General features: G+C 48.5%; 6 protein-coding genes across 6 annotated transcripts; 5 read left to right on the top strand and 1 right to left on the bottom strand.

The window, feature by feature from the left end:
- Window positions 1-279: 279 nt before the first annotated feature.
- On the bottom strand, window positions 280-1,512 carry LTR84_008064 (uncharacterized protein; the record flags this gene model as incomplete). The annotated part of the gene is made up of 1 exon (XM_064851614.1): window positions 280-1,512. One exon carries the CDS (start codon window positions 1,510-1,512, stop codon window positions 280-282), a length of 1,233 nt encoding a protein of 410 aa, XP_064710617.1.
- A 1,172-nt stretch (window positions 1,513-2,684) lies between these two features.
- On the top strand, window positions 2,685-3,716 carry LTR84_008063 (uncharacterized protein; the record flags this gene model as incomplete). Its single annotated transcript, XM_064851613.1, has 1 exon — window positions 2,685-3,716. The coding sequence occupies one exon, from the start codon at window positions 2,685-2,687 to the stop codon at window positions 3,714-3,716; it is 1,032 nt and encodes a 343-aa protein (XP_064710616.1).
- A 1,152-nt stretch (window positions 3,717-4,868) lies between these two features.
- On the top strand, window positions 4,869-5,558 carry LTR84_008062 (uncharacterized protein; the record flags this gene model as incomplete). Its single annotated transcript, XM_064851612.1, has 1 exon — window positions 4,869-5,558. The coding sequence occupies one exon, from the start codon at window positions 4,869-4,871 to the stop codon at window positions 5,556-5,558; it is 690 nt and encodes a 229-aa protein (XP_064710615.1).
- Window positions 5,559-6,166: 608 nt separating this feature from the next.
- Window positions 6,167-7,855, top strand: LTR84_008061 (uncharacterized protein; the record flags this gene model as incomplete). Its single annotated transcript, XM_064851611.1, has 2 exons — window positions 6,167-6,401; window positions 6,456-7,855. The coding sequence occupies 2 exons, from the start codon at window positions 6,167-6,169 to the stop codon at window positions 7,853-7,855; spliced, it is 1,635 nt and encodes a 544-aa protein (XP_064710614.1).
- Window positions 7,856-8,369: 514 nt separating this feature from the next.
- On the top strand, window positions 8,370-8,788 carry URM1 (Ubiquitin- modifier 1; the record flags this gene model as incomplete). The annotated part of the gene is made up of 3 exons (XM_064851610.1): window positions 8,370-8,404; window positions 8,452-8,616; window positions 8,671-8,788. 3 exons carry the CDS (start codon window positions 8,370-8,372, stop codon window positions 8,786-8,788), a joined length of 318 nt encoding a protein of 105 aa, XP_064710613.1.
- Window positions 8,789-11,528: 2,740 nt separating this feature from the next.
- Window positions 11,529-12,716, top strand: LTR84_008059 (uncharacterized protein; the record flags this gene model as incomplete). Its single annotated transcript, XM_064851609.1, has 3 exons — window positions 11,529-11,852; window positions 11,907-12,560; window positions 12,612-12,716. 3 exons carry the CDS (start codon window positions 11,529-11,531, stop codon window positions 12,714-12,716), a joined length of 1,083 nt encoding a protein of 360 aa, XP_064710612.1.
- Between the last annotated feature and the right edge of the window lie 3,253 nt (window positions 12,717-15,969).

The following is a 15,969-nucleotide window of genomic DNA, read 5'->3' as shown; positions in this document are numbered from 1 at the left end:
TGACGCTGATGGTTGATAGCTTGGGTTGTCAATTGTGGGACTAGCTAAGTCTCAGATTTATACTCGTAATGGAATCCATCGAGATTATCATCCGTGATACTTGTAAATGTTCCTCTCCAATATTTTGACACCAAACTTGAGAGTGTCATACATTTGGGAGAGAAAGATCTCGCTGCTCCTGTAATTAACTACTTTAATGTCGAACCACTGAGACACTCCTCAATACACCACGCAGTGATATCTCGTATAAGACAGTCAAGAAGAGACCAGCAGCACCCTTCAGTTGTTCATCATGGTCACCCACGTTTCTACTTCTGCCTTGAAATCTGGCTCGTACAGCCAGCTCAGATCAAATTCTTGCTTGGGAACCTCATGTTGAGGCTGTGACCCAATAGGGGGAGCCGGCATCCTCCTCAAATCGATCTGCTTGTTCAACTCCAAGACCTTGCCGATCCGATCCTGTCGGTACGATTGCCATGTACCTAGCGCTTCCTCGAGCTTCACCTTGCCCCTCTTTGCTTCCGCGAGTAGTAGGGCAAACATGTATACATCTTCAAAAGCTTGGTTTATTCCTTGCCCAGCACTGGGCGGGATTGCATGCGCAGCGTCACCCAAGATAAGGACTCTTCTTTTGTCGGACGCCCATGTTTGCAGTGGTGGAATGACGTAAAATGGCCAAACGTTGATCTTGTCATGGGGAATCGATTTTGTTGCACTGATGGCAACCTCGCCAAAAACTTCGGCATCGGTTTGGAGGAACTTGACCAAGGATTCCTTGTCTGCAAAGAACTTTTCCCAGCCTTCACGGGTCTGCTCTTCGATGGGTCTCTGCTTTCCGAAAAACATTTCAGATGCGTCAGCCTTCTGCGGCGCGATGACAAAAGCGCCCTTGTCCTTTGAGATAAAGGTCAATGGCTTGTCGATCTTGCCACCAGGGTAGACGACTTGAGTCGCTGGAACTGCAGCAGTAATTCCAGCCATTCCGGTAAACTTGGGTTCAATCTCTGGATAAATATGTTTCCGTACAGATGAATGAATCCCATCTGCGCCAATAAGAAGCATGGCTTCCGATTTCTGGCCGTCGGTAGATTCCCAGATAACATGATCGTTGGTTTCTTCAACGACGCGGAGATACTTGCGATTGAACACGACCGATATTCCTTTGGCGAGGACGTCCGAAAGAATACTGTCAATCAGTTCATGTCGATAGATACGATTCGCTTGGTAGCCATATTTTGCATTGCTACCAAATTCATAGGTCTCGATCAACTCTCCACCGGATTTCAAAAATTCGAGAGATTCGAAGTTGTAGCCTCTCGATTGTACTTGCTGGTACAAGTCAAGAGCATCAAGAACCTTCAGTGCATTTGGTGATAGCATGACAGCGCCGCCAATGTTCAAAGGTGAAGCTCGCGATTCATACACTGTTGCCTTGATTCCTTGTTGGTGCAAGGCCAGGGCAAGAGTTAGACCGGACAGCCCGGCGCCGATGATCGCGACTTCGTTTGTCATGTTTGAAGGCCGAATTGGTTCCTATTGATACTTGTAATGTTCCTATTTCTGCACGATACTCGCACGGCTGTGGGCAAATATGTTGTAGTGGTGATGTTGCAGGCATTATCGTCGTGCGAAGCAGCTGATGATTTATAGATTGCCCCGAAAGGACGCCTTACGGCTCTGTTGGAGGATACCATTACATTTCAGGCCGATGCAAACAGTCAAGCTCAAAAGTGGCTATGTTATGAGCGAGTGTCCGAGCGTGTGGCAAGAACCTTTAGGACGTGCCTCTCGGCGATGCACTTAGGAGTCAGGGTTTAGCAGGGCAAATTTTGCCCGCTATAACTTTAGCCCCATATTAGTCGACTAAGTGAGAGTCGCCTCGAACCATCTCTAATCTGTATAATTGAAGATCGTCCTAGCCGTTAACCGTCATTTTCCCTCCTCATGTATCACAACCAAAGTCCATCAACACCCATGAACGCCCTTAAATAAGGTGCTACGGCACTCACTTCTCTTATATCTTCCGTGGAAGTTGCCTGTGGCCATAATAGAAATGCAAAGTACTGACATATTTACCCACAGCATGTGCTACCTCGCTAGAATAATCCGTCATCAATGTCGTGTAAGAAACAAGAGCTCATGATCAGACCGCTCCCGTTGAACATGTCAGCAGAGGCAGTTAGGGCACTGTCAAAAGATTCCCCGAATCTTGAGTTATGAGGCAGCGTTTGTCACTACCAGACAGCTGGTCTCGCTCCAACCAGAGTCATCATGAAGCTCAACGTCTTCCCCTTTTTTCTCGTCCGTCCGGGGGACGAAAGTTCGGCCAACTTACGGCATAGTCAGACATTGCATAATCTCCACGCCATCCCCCAAACGGTCGTTACATTTCTACTGGTGCTGAAACTTTTTGGCATATCATTGAATAAGTCGCCCTTGGTGCTCTGCATTCTTTGTAATGACCTGGTTGTGCATCAGCGGACACGAGCGGATAAATGTTCTACTTCAAGTACACGAGGAAACACATCCATGTATAATAACCATCGATGTGCCACCACAAAGATGTCTCCAATCTATCATCAGCACTTCAACTCCATTCAAGCCAACACGCCAACGAATAGAGACACCAGAAGACGCGCAGGAATCCCTCGGACGAAGCAACGTGGGCACAGTCACTGACAGCAATGGCACAAGGTCAAGGTTCTCACGTCCTCGTAGTTGGGGCAGGTTCCATGGGATTGATCACGGGCTATATCCTCCAGCTAGCAGGAGCCAAGATAACATTTCTCATACGCCCTCATCGGGCTGAATCGTTGGATCGACCCCAAAAGCTTTATAGCTATGACGACAACCAGCTGAAGACTTTCACGGGATACGACTACATCACCAATCCATCAGATATCTCTGGCACAGACTATGATTTCATTATTATCACGCTCGATGGTGCAGCTTTGAAAAATGAGGTTGGCGAAACCCTAGTCAAATCCTTGGGGAAGGCAGTCAGAGGAACTAGAGCGAAGATTATATTGGGCACTGTCTTTTTTAACTTGATGCCGTGGTTCTTGAAGACAGCCAACCTCGAAAGTGAACAGGTTATCAGCGGTCAGCTCTGGATCCACATTTACCCGACCAGTGCTGTCACATTGCCTGTCCACGGTTCTGAGGATGTGAAGTTGATTGCTCAAGCAGATCAGGCTTACACAGATTGCCTTGGACAGGGATTTTCCGTCGAGAACAGTTCACCAGCCATAGCAACAGCATTCGCGGATTTGTGGAATTCCAGTGGTGTCTCGAAATGCGGTGTGGTTCCCAAGGAAGAATCAGCTGTAAATATGACCTCTTTCTTCCCGATACTGGCAGTATGGGGGCTCTTGGACTGGCGAAACGCTCAGAAATTCGATGCCACAGATCCACTTTGGATTCTTGCTGTAAAGGCAGTGAAAGAAATTCAAGGACTTGGGCTTCATGGTGCGGTAGGCCAGCAGGCAGCAGCTGCTACAACTGAGGCGAGCTTAGTACAGGTGTTCGCTGGAATGGACAAGGTGATGCCCCTGAACTTGGAAGAGTTCAACCGGTATCATCACGGTGGCAAGGTTAACACTCAGGATCGTGCCCTTCTGCACGCTTGTATCGAACAGGGGGATGCCGAAGGAAAGTCCATGACCGCATTGAAAGATTTGGTACGGCGTATCGAAGCTCAAGCGCCCAGAGAATAAATCCCACAATCGGATGGTTCCAGATTTATCTGCATGCAGGCTCATGGTTGACATATCAGCGATGGCTCTGGCCATGGTGAAAATATCACATGTTGAACTCAATCGTTCCAATTCGAGGGCGCGCATCTACGCTCGGGAGAACTTTTGATCCTTAATAACAGAAACAATTTCTACGTCATATTTATTTGACTTACTATCGTAGTACTCACGAGATTCTTGGCTGTTTGGTATGGCGCGGAGAAGCGTCATGCCCAAAAATCTCCATGCTGTAGTACTGAATACTGACTACTGCATACACCTGCGACAACACTGGCGTAGCATGAATTTAATATACCTTAGGCTATTCACGACGAGTACCCGAATACTCTAATGCATACGAAAATCGATATGAACAGCACCCAACATATCACAGAGGAGATGCAACAATGCACCCCTTTCGACTCTGCAGCGCTGAAACCGTTAATATCCCAAATAGGAGGTCGTAATTCTTGACCACCGGCCACTAATCAATCTTAACTCTGTTAGAAGATCTGCTAGTGGCAACGAGAGAAAGTCGCCGAGAATGAAGTATACGACGCGAGGGCGTTACCTGCCGTCTCGGCTGCGCCTAGATGGAGACTTTGGCGCACCATTGGTAGTTTTCACGCTCGCAGAGTCTGGGCTAATGACGAAGAAATTCTCTTTGGCTTAGGGTCCGTGGACTGTCCGGGCTTGATTTTGTCAGAATCATCTATATTCGGTACACAGGATGACGAACCGAACAATTTGTTGGCTTGAAAACAGGGGGAAATCTCGTAGATAAAGCTCGGCTTTATTTACGATCACGAACGGGCTCGGCCGAGCTGAGGTAATCTGATAAAAATGCGGAGCACCCTACCACAGGCTCGCAACACAGGCCATGGCCAGCTTAAAACGCCCCCAGATTTGAGACGGAACTTGAAAATAAGCGGCCAATCAGAGCGTTACCAACATGAGCATACTGCTCGCCTTAAAACATTCCGATACCTCAAGCAATGGCAATAAATATCGCAATAGGGCCCGCACTTTGTACCAGCTCAAAAATCCGATCAGAACAGCGACGTCTACGACATATATTGTTACTACGATCTCAGACTATCAAGTTGCCAATTTCTTTCAGTAATCATAATTGAAATGCTTCCACAAATACTCCTGCTTGGAGCTACTGGCCGTACTGGTCGTCTGGTCCTGGATGAAGGGTTGAAAAGAGGGTACCTTGTCACAGCCTTGATTCGCAAAACAAACACAGACATACCTCAACACTCGAACCTTACAGTTGTGATAGGCGACCCGTGCAAAGCGTCAGATGTTGAAGTTGCGCTCGACAGTACGAAAGCATCAATCCCCATCATCATCATCAGTACGTTGGGACAAACACGAACATCAGGAAATCCTTGGGCCGCAACGACTTCGCCTCCTCGCTTTATGGCAACTTCAGTTGAAGCAGTGCTATCAGCATCGCAAAGCTTCGCCGAACCAGCGCGAATTCATAAATTGGTGATTCTATCGAGTTTCGGGACTGGAGACTCGTTCGCCAGCCTGAACTTCATGATGCAATGGATCATGAAAAGTTCTAACATGGCTCAGACTCTGGAGGATCACAACTTGGTGGACGAGGCCGTAAAGGCGGGACCGCTCCCGTTTGTCCTAGTACGGTCCGCAATGCTCAAGAGTGGGGATGCTGCTCCTTTGAAATTTTATGGAAACACAGGGAAAGGCTCGGGGATCATGCCTGGTACAAACATGAAAAGTATAGCCAACTTCCTGTTGGATCTGACGGTGGACGACCAGTATGATGGTACAACTCCAATGGTCACGAATTGATGCGGACTTTCGTTCACTCTCCATTCCGATATCGAGGATGATATAATGAGCAGGGATTTTCATATATATGAGTATCAAGGGGAGCATAGTTGGGAGCATATTACCCATATTTCTGTTGGCGCTACTTGAAGATAGTATCAACTGGAATTTCCACATATCTTGGTTACCCAGGCAGATAGCCTGTCGCAGCCTGCCTTGATTAAGTGAAGCGGATAGGTTGCCCCTGGAGTTTATCGAATCTTGAAGATCGCGAGGAATATATCATGTTGAAGAAGCGATATTTCAAGAAGTAATTGAAATCATGGAATGGCGCAAGGAAGGTCTCACCATCGTTAACGAGGAAGATAAAGAAAGGAGGGAGTAAGTCATAGTATACGATTGATATATTCGTCACAAAAAGAGCCTACGCTCGACCGTAGTTGATGCTTGGCATCGGATTTTCCCAAATGGGTGATTCAAAATTAATTCTCAAATAATGGATATTGTACAAATTTGTCGTGCAAGCTAAACGTGAAAGAACGCGTGATAAGTATTGTTCCATGTCAATTGTACACTTGCAAGCCGGTGTCATCTCATAGTAGGTGAATAGAAGGTCAAGTCTTCCAGCTATGGCGGCGCAATCACTCGCAAACCATGACCCAGACGATCTCAGCGACACATCATCGGTATCCGATATCCTTGATACTCGCAACGACGAGGGCTGGGAAGATGTCGAACAAGACGAAGAGTCCATCACAGTAGTTTCACTTTTCAAGGACCAGACCTTTCCTAGTGCCAAGGAGATGCTCAATAATTGCCGTGACAACCATGGATTTGATATTTGGAAATTAAGGCAAGAATTTGGTGACTATTGCCACTTAACGGATACCAACTCATGCTAATGTGTCCATCATCTAGATCTAGATTTCCTGGGCTTGATTAGACTTGTCAACTACGTTCGTTCATCAGTCAAGGCGGGCAATACTCGACCAGATGTGTCTTCCAAGTTACTGTTCGAAGATGAACAATATCTCAAACCAGTACTTGAAGATGACGCTTTACTGTTCAGTCTTGACGACGTGTTTGAGGACTCTGCGAGCGGTGCTGCTCCGACGACAGAAGTTGAACAGCTTCGAGAGGAACTTACATCATTGCAATCCCAGTTCACGGCGTACCGTGAGCAGGTGCAGAGCGCGCTATTGAATCGCTTGGATGATTCTCCTGCTACTCCTGCTTCCAGCAGCAAGGCCCCCGCCGCACAGAGCACGAACCAGTCCTCAAAGCAGGAAGCCTCAGACAATATCGAGGCAGGATACTTCGAATCATACTCGTACAACGCAATCCATGAATCGATGATCAAGGACACCATTCGGACTGATGCTTATCGGGATTTCATCTATGACCACAAGGAGTTATTCAAAGACAAGGTTGTTCTCGACGTTGGTTGTGGCACCGGGATCTTGAGTATGTTCTGCGCAAAAGCAGGAGCGAAGTCTGTCATTGCCGTTGACAATTCGGCAATCATTGACAAAGCGCGGGAGAATGTGTTTCGCAATGGTCTGCAGGACAAGGTAAGATGTCTAAGAGGCAAGATTGAAGAGGTTCAGATGCCAGTCCCAAAGGTGGACATTATTGTGAGTGAGTGGATGGGTTATGGCTTACTCTACGAATCAATGTTCGACAGTGTCATCTATGCGAGAGATAGATACCTCGCGGACGATGGTCTTATGGTGCCATCTTATGCAGCTCTTCGAATCGCACCTCTAGCGGATTCAGATCTCAAGGCAAGTCATATAGATTTTTGGAGAGATGTGTACGGATTCGACATGACAGCAATGCTGGAGAAAGCTAACGAAGAAGCATTGGTCCGAGTTGTGGATGAGAAAGAACTTGCGGCTGAAAGCGTTGCCTTTTTAGAGCTTGACCTCCACACAACGCAGGTGGGAGATCTGGTCTTCACAAAGCCGTTTAACCTCAAGTGGAAAGAGGGATTCAAGAGCCTCGAGGGCTTCGTGGCTTGGTTTGATATCATCTTCGGCACGTCAAAATCTCAAAACATCAAGCCTGGAACCACGGCAAAGGAAGCCAAATCCCAAGGCCTCACAGCATTTTCCACAGGCCCACACTCTCAAGCAACACATTGGCAACAAGTGATTTTCTTGATTGAAAATTCTCAGGATGAACTCACGGCTGGCGATGAGGTCAATGGAGAAGTAACATACGTCAAGAAAGACGGCAAGGAGCGAAGTCTTGACATCGAGATCTCATGGGCAAAGGGCCAGGAGAAAGCACAGAAACAGCTATGGGTGCTTGACTAAGTTCCGCATCGAAGGATACCAGTGCAAGAGTCTTGTTATCTGAGCTTGCGCATGCCGTATGCATGGCTTTTCATGTCACTGATGAAACAATAATGCGGCACGACTTCAATTGGGGAGCCATCTCCTTCTAGACTCTCTGTCTTAGAGCTTTAAGTTGATACACCATAGATCGGGCGTGACGGAGAAAGGACACAACCTCGAATTTCACGAGTGAGATGATTGTGTACCCTCCCTAAAATTAGCACTCCTTTAATGAATGTTGCTGGATCAACACTCGATCATGCAGTGAAATCATGCCAAGCCCAATTTTACACAAGTTTGGGGATGAATTTGGAATCTTGTGAACGGCGCCAATCTCAACTCTCTACATGTAAATGTGCTTTCCGTCGTCTATATATCTTAAGGGCCCGAGTCGTCACTCTGGAACCCCCCCTCTCTTGTCTCCTAAAAGTGTCCTTCCGGGCACACTTCAAATTGACGAGAGTCAAGTATTTCACACACCTCAAGCTTGAAAATGGCCGCGAACATTAATATCACTGTTGAATTCACGTGAGTGACGAACCTCCGATTCAGAGGCATTGCTGACGGTGGAAAAGTGGCGGACTAGAGATGTTGTTTGACAATGTCCCCAAACATTCTGTGTCGCTATCAAGTGAGGCAGCCGACGGGAAACCGCCTACCGTTGGCTACCTGGTCACCTACCTATGTGATAATCTCATGAAGGATTCGAGGAAAGAGCTTTTTGTCCTTGATGGAGCCGTGTAGGTCGTTAAGTGCCCGTTCATCAATGAAGTCATGACTAATTCGTCGTAAAGGCGTCCAGGCATCTTAGTGCTCATCAATGATTCGGACTGGGAACTAGAAGGCGAAGACAAGTACGAATTGGTTAACAATGATAATATTCTCTTCGTCTCTACACTACATGGCGGTTAAGGCGGCCTCTCTGAATCGAAGTGCAGTGGCTTGGGCAGCCTCGAATCGGCCAACGTTGAATATGTCAAAACAACTAAAACCGGACTATATCATCATGACATCTGGGGGTGCATCAATTGTTTCCTCCATGGCTATATCAAAGCACATCACACCACATCGTGCATTCTGAGAGTAAGGTCCTCGGCATCATCTGGAGTCTTGTAACCGGATGATCGTGGCTCTGGCGTGCCTGGACCACTTCCAGGAGATGCAAGACCGCTGCGTGGGCCGAGAGGGCTTGCCAGGCCATTACCAAACCCTGGGATCGGTGTGGCAAACCCGCTTGGTGGAGCTGGTGCTTTTATCCCTTCGGGAGAGGCAGGAACGATCTCGGGTGGTAGATCTGGGATCTTGATGCGCTTGGCTTCATTGTTGTAGCTCGCGGGGATAATCTAGATCACTTCAGTTCGATGTCTCATGATTTAGAGTAATACGACCAACCTCGATAATTTCATTGCGTGGGAAGGAAAGGAATGGAATGTCAGCGGCATTGCAAGCCATCAGGTAGCCATAAAGTACCCGGAGAACACTTTCATGAGCAATGATGAGAAGATCATTCTGTTCTCTTTCCAGTTCTAGGATGATAGGCTCCAGACGCACTGCAACATCGTGGTACGACTATGTTTGTCAGTTCATCGTCAATATGCAATAAAAGTGCCTGGCTTACCTCAGCCCGTGGAAATCTGTGATGATAGGGGTCGAGATCATGTTTTAACACCTCATCGGGATAATCACGGCGAATTCTTCTTTCGGATTTCTTCTCGCAGACGCCTGGGTTCAGCGCGCTCATCTGTGATCTCTGCCTCACTTTGTAGCCCTTGGCTACCAGAAAAGCGGATGTTTCCACGGTCCTTCGTCGGGTTGATGTCCATACTATCAGAGGCTTCAGTGGGGTTTCATGCCCTCCTTTCTCCTCAATGAGTCTTTTCTCTTCTTCTCGATGCTTGATGAGCACGTCTGTCATTTTCTTGGCATAGTCCTTGCCCTGAGATGACAGACTAGCATCCGCCTTGAATGATTCTTCTTCTAGCGTTGTCCCTGCACGCGCAAAATACGTATGTCGTGCCTTTATGTGAAGATTCATCAGGTAGAACACAATGCGGTGGGATATGTAGCCGAAGCTTGTGTTGTTCACAACGATCCTTTCTCCCGCATTGATCATCTTGATCCAGTCCAGGTCAAGTTCCTCCATTGTCTCGAAATGAGGTATCTTGGCGGACATTCGATTCAGGTAATGTTTTACGGCATCACTTTCTGTCCAACCCTTATAATCCGGCGAGGAAATCTTGACACTGCGAACGTTTTCCTCAATGATTCTTTGGTCGTCACAGTTGGATTCAATAAATAGGCACTTGATGTCGTGCTTAGCAAACTCTTTTGCCAGTGACTTGCGCCCAGCTGACAAGGGATTAACAGCATCGTAGATAGCGATCTGGCCGTTTTCGTGATTTAGAAAATGATAGATGTCTTCTCTGCACTTTTTCAAAATCTTTTGTCGAAGAAGTACGGAAGATGCTGAGGCATTGACGAAGAAATAGTCATCGGGAACATCTTTGCCATGTCCGACGATAGCTCTTCGGTAATCACCGAGATGGAAGATTCTGGTTTTCACACCCAACCATCGCAAATACCTGGCGAGTGCCACAGAAATGTGCGTCTTACCACGAGCTGGAAGTCCTACGGTGGCTATAGCAATCCGGCCAGCGTGGAACAAACGCCCAGACTCTGTGCTATAGAGTTGAGCAGGAGCCATCTCACTTTTCTCTGGCAAGTCATGGATAGCATCAACAAAGGTGCTTGACTTGCGTCGATAGCGGGGCGCATTCACCGCTGACTCGGCTGTGAGTAAGGTATCCATGTTGGCAGCCTGTTGAGATCCTGGCTGGTGATGTTGGATAGGATCCCAATCTGACGAAAATTGAAGACCCTCAAAGCTCAACAGCAGCTCATTGCAATGAAGAACAGCTCAGTGTTTCGCACGGACAGAAGGAACACCTTTGAAGTCCCGCGCTACTGGTTGGCTCGGGACGAATCTCAGCCAGATAAGAGAATGAGACCTGCTTAGAAGCAGCAGCAGCTGTTTCTCTACTGGACGTCTCCTTTGCTGTTCGGCGGAGCTCACAAATTGCAGCAAACTGTAGAGGGAATGTAGTACTTTGAGCCCGTGGTCAGTGTGATAAGAGACAAGAATTCCGGAAGTTTGAATCTCAGTACGTTTCCATTATTCATGGGAAGTTGGGAGACTATCACGGCCGCCGCTTTTAGCCCCATGCCACGCCAGGCCTGAATTCTTGCGATTTGACTTTGGAGTCGTTTCTTTTTTTATATAAGTTGAAAATCAGTCAACTCACTCGTTAGGTGTGCTCAAAGTGTGAGATGTTTCTTTAGTGAAAGATCGCGCGCGCATAGCCATGGCATTCATCGAGCCTTTCATTATTCATGAGGGCCGCGTCGTGAAAATCAAAGCGGCAAGATAAATGGCCATTAATGGTTAGTGCTTGGCAGCGGCCTTGAGAAGTCAAGTCGTTAGATTTCAGAAAAGTAAAGCTCCAAGTCGCCAACAATCATCTGTCACAAGAGCACGACTGCTCATCACTCCTTGTCCCTCCCTCACTTGTATCGACTCCGGGAGTTTCAGAAATCCTTGCCACAACTCTACTATCCTGTCGTCAACGCAGATTGGTCCCATACATCCTTGACAATGGCTGTCGCCCTGGAGGAGAAATCGACATCTCCGCTGTCCTTTCTTTCTGACAATGTCCTCGCTGCAGCTATCAACGACACCTATTCCAGCCTTTCAGAGAAGAGGAAGCTGTTAGGACTGGAAAATCCTGGCACAGTTGATAACATTGCGCGCGAAGTACAAAAAGATGTTCTCCTATCTAATTTCATGTTCTCTGGCCTGCGTTGCGACCTCCAGAAGATCTTCAGCGTCGCACCTCTTTTCCGGTTACAACATGGCTTTGCAATGGGCTCCCAGGCCTTACCGCCCTGGCAATTGATGGCGCTCTATGGTAACTCAAATGTACGCTTCCCCTTTCTATCTTCTGCGAGGTTTTTGTGCTAATGATCTCATTAGCTCTTCTTGCAAGCCGCCTACTCAAGCGACAAGTCGTTGACGGCCTGGGGGAACCTGCGATGGTCACCCAAGTTCGTGACAAAGACACAAACTGCGATCGATCCAAGACAGGCACAGGCTATGGTACAAATTGATAACGAATACACTGGTGACGATTTCTCCGCATCCGTTAAGGCCATCAGCCCTTCAATCCTCGAAGGCGGCCTCACTGGTATTGTCATTGGCAGCTATTTACAAAGCTTGACACCCAGATTGGCCATTGGATTGGAAGGTGTTTGGCAACGCGCTGCTCTCAACTCCAAACCCGAGACTGCGATGTCCTATTGCGCAAGATACAGGTCAACAGATTGGATTGCAAGTGCACAATACCTGGCCCAGGGTTCTCTGGGAGCATCATACTGGAAACGCTTGACAGACAAGGTCGAGGCCGGTGTTGATTGTCAACTCCAATTTGCACCTGGCATGGGTGGTGCCGGTGGTATGTTTGGCAATATTCGACGCGAAGGCACGACAACTGTTGGTGTTAAGTACAGCTTTGCTACCTCAGTGTATCGAGCACAGATTGATAGTGCCGGCAAATGTGGTGTTGTACTTGAGAAACGTGTCGCACCGCCAGTGACCTTGACCTTTGCGGCCGAGATCGACCAGTGGAAGGTGAGCAATATCCATTGCCAGTCATTCCCCGAATGCTAACCATGATGCTAGAATACGCACAAGCTCGGTCTCGCCGTTTCTCTTGAGGGCGCTCCCGAGGAACTGCAAGAGATTGCCGAACGAGCGGATCAGAGCGCACTTCCTCCACCAATCTAAGCTGTACAGCAAAACCTTCCTCCTTGATCTCAAGCCAACGATTCTGAGAAGAGAGCCTCTGCCACAAAATTCACCCGTTGTTTTATTACCTCTTCACTCTCGAGCATGCCCAACACTGGAGAGAGAGTCCTTTATGTCTGGCGAGGAAAAGAAATTCATCATCACCTGTTTACCGCAGGCGTTCGAGTTCAGTGACATAAGCATACCTGGACGACTCGGAGGGGATATCATGGTATGGGCTAATGCCTAGACACTTTTTTGTACATTCATGACCAAATCTCGTGAACGAACCTGAAGCGCAAAAGGGTTCAGCACGAAATCTACCCTGTTGCATAATAGAAGGCCCTGTATCAACACATTTTGTGCGCTCTTTATTCATTCCTGCCACGCTTTCTTCGTCGGAGCTGTGTGATTTTCTTCTCTGCCTGCCTGTAAAGCCCTTTGCTGCGGTCAGGAGATGGCATCCAAGTGCCTCGATCTCAAGTATCATGGAGCAAGGTGGGTCGGCATCTCGTTCCCACCGTTGCTGCACTCGTATATACGCGCAAGGGACAATGACTCCCGAGCGATTTTGACGTCCTCAGCCTGGCACACTGGTTGCTTAGGTCGTCGTAGTCCAGGCGGAGCCCTGCAGGCGTGCGTTGTTGGAATGTGCAGACGCAATGGGGGACAGTCGGGCCGGGCGACAAGGCGCCAGCCCCATGCCTGGTCTTTTCCGAATGCTTCAGATGCTGCATGCATGCGTCCTGCTTCAACCGTTCAGGGATTGGGTCTGGTGGATCTCCCACGGCGAGCAGAAAAGTAGAGCTGTCTCAACTTGTGCTCGTGCATCTATCCGGACCCTAAACAGTCGACATGGGCACCTGGCAAATGGAGATCTCATCATCGACCCTTTCACATGCAATGCAGCGCGGCAGCGCTGGGGGTTTGACATATTCTCTCGCGCAGGCAACACGCAGCTACCTACCTACTGTACATCTGACTACTCACCGTACACCACCCTCCGGTCGTTGTCTGCCTAGTAGAATACTCAGCATTTCTATAAGCGGCTAGGGGAGCCGATTGATGGACCTTGGGCCAGGGGTGAATGCATGAAAGCGAAGTAGAGCCGTGCCTCTTGGAGGGAGGCGTGTTTTTTTTTTTGTTGGGCTGAACAGTTACGAAGGGAACAGGCGTCACCCGACATCCGTACAGAGGTTCTGAGATGGGCTGTCTTTTGCGACATATCAGATCTTCGAGCAGGTGTCGCTCATGCAAGATTATTCAATAGGGGTGAAGAATCGCCAGCCTCGTCGTAGTTTTCTGGGTTCCTTTTAGTTCGTTGGACAGGTACAGAGGTACCGGGGCGACAGTTTATCCCCCCGATCCACTTTTTTGGTTTTGGGCACCATGTGGGCGACTTTTCAACATATCATGCCAGTGGGCTGGGAGTTGGGAATTATCTACGAACGGGTCTTAACTTCAAGGCTCCGGGGGTCAGGGACTCTACTCGAGGCGAATGGAATCGGACCCGAAGAAGTCCACCTTTGGACTAACGAGTGACCTTAAACAGGCAGATGTCTGCAGGTGCATCGAAGAGTGAGGCGAAACTACGGGCGCCATCCTTCACGAGTTGCCGATTCATGGGAACATGTGTGAGTCAATGCGCATGCCTCCTCCATGCCCTCTACTACGAGTCCTACTACGTTGTGGAGGTGTCTGCGATGCTACAAACAGAAAAATGATTCGTGAACCGGCGGCCCGAAAGCTGAAAAGAGTAATCAGCAATATCGCTGCATTGTGTTCATCTTTGGGCAATGTAACAGAGGCATGCAGCGGTTTTGGAGAGGGCTTGCGTCAGGCTGCCGAAACACGAACTGAAGTTGAGAACACCTGCGTTCTTACATTACATTTCCAGACACCGTGATGATGGCTGACAAGTTATCAGCTTGCATCCAGGGTGGCAGAGGTGGATCTCGAGATCGACATCATCGGAATCATTTGTGCATTTGTGTGTAACATATTTGCCGCTCTCGTTTCAACAGTTCTCATGAGAACGGCAAGATTGATATGTCTCACGGTGAACGTGTTCACGGATCCTAACAGGAGGTCTAGAGCTAGTTGAATGTTTATTTACAATGCTTTTCACCAACTCAATCTTGTGCGACAATGCAAGACAAGACGTAAGCTGTATTTGGATTGGAAATAGTCATTCATGAGATGGCATCTGGTGACATGAATAACGGTGGGCTCTTGTGCATAACTGCTAACTACTAGCCTGGGGGAAAGTACCAGGGGCGGCTGGAGGTGCTCTTTAGGGTTTTGCATCTCAAGGGAAACTGGGAGCCAGTCATGGGAATGACATTCCGGCTTCCACTCTGCCACCCGCCACCAGCCACCATGATCAAGATTACGAAGTAGGGACAACTGGTGCAGACAAAGAAAGTCCACCCAACACCTCGTCTCAACCATCAGGCTCGCCAGAGCAGTCGCTGGACCATCCAGGGAATATCAAGATGCGGAAAAGCTTCAGGAGGGCAGCTCGTATGACGTTGACCTAATCCCTGTAAATTGGGACTGTTCGTCTAGCGACCCGCCACACCCATGCTGGGCCTAAATGATGCCCGTGTCCTTGTGAGGTGATGATGCTGTCCTGGGAAGAGGGGGCTGTGGGTCATCATTGGGCTGGATGTTTGGGAGCACGGCAGCAAGAGCCGTGACCGTGACCGTGATGGTGGCCGTGCCCTTCTGCTCAGTCAACCACATCTGGTAGCACACGGTGGGCAGGGAAGGTAAGTTGAGAAATTGGTTGACAGGCAGTGAACATTGGGCAGGTCCAAGAGCAATGAAAGGCTGGGCAGGGCGAAGGAGTTTCAGCAAGGACTGTGCGCGCAATCCGTGGGTCTACAATTGGCTACTATGAGCTACGGATCGTGGTACGGATACCTCCTCAAGTCTTCCAGGGAGCACGTGGAAGCGGCCCTCAGCTTCGGGAGATTTGGGTTGACATCCACCACAAATGACGAGCCTGAGGGACGAGGTCCTAAGCAATTGACATCTGTGAGGCTGACCTTTCCCTCGGAAATGATGGCGTTGATCATGCGCAGACGGAGTCAACAAGGAGGAGAGATGATTGTGCGTCGTTTCAACTCGTTTGTCATAGTCATAATAGCCCACCAGCATGATTAACCAGCAGAGAGCGGGAAGGTGGATTAGATGATAAATGAAAGCCATCCAGGTCTAAAGAAGCGTCTGCTAATAGGCCAGCGTGTTC

The sequence above is a fragment of the Exophiala bonariae genome (assembly GCF_035927105.1).
Source record: "Exophiala bonariae strain CCFEE 5792 chromosome Unknown scaffold_3, whole genome shotgun sequence".
Taxonomy (NCBI): Eukaryota; Fungi; Ascomycota; class Eurotiomycetes; order Chaetothyriales; family Herpotrichiellaceae; genus Exophiala; species Exophiala bonariae.
The sequence above is the reverse complement of the archived record's forward strand: the minus strand, read 5'-3'. Positions and strand labels throughout refer to the sequence as shown.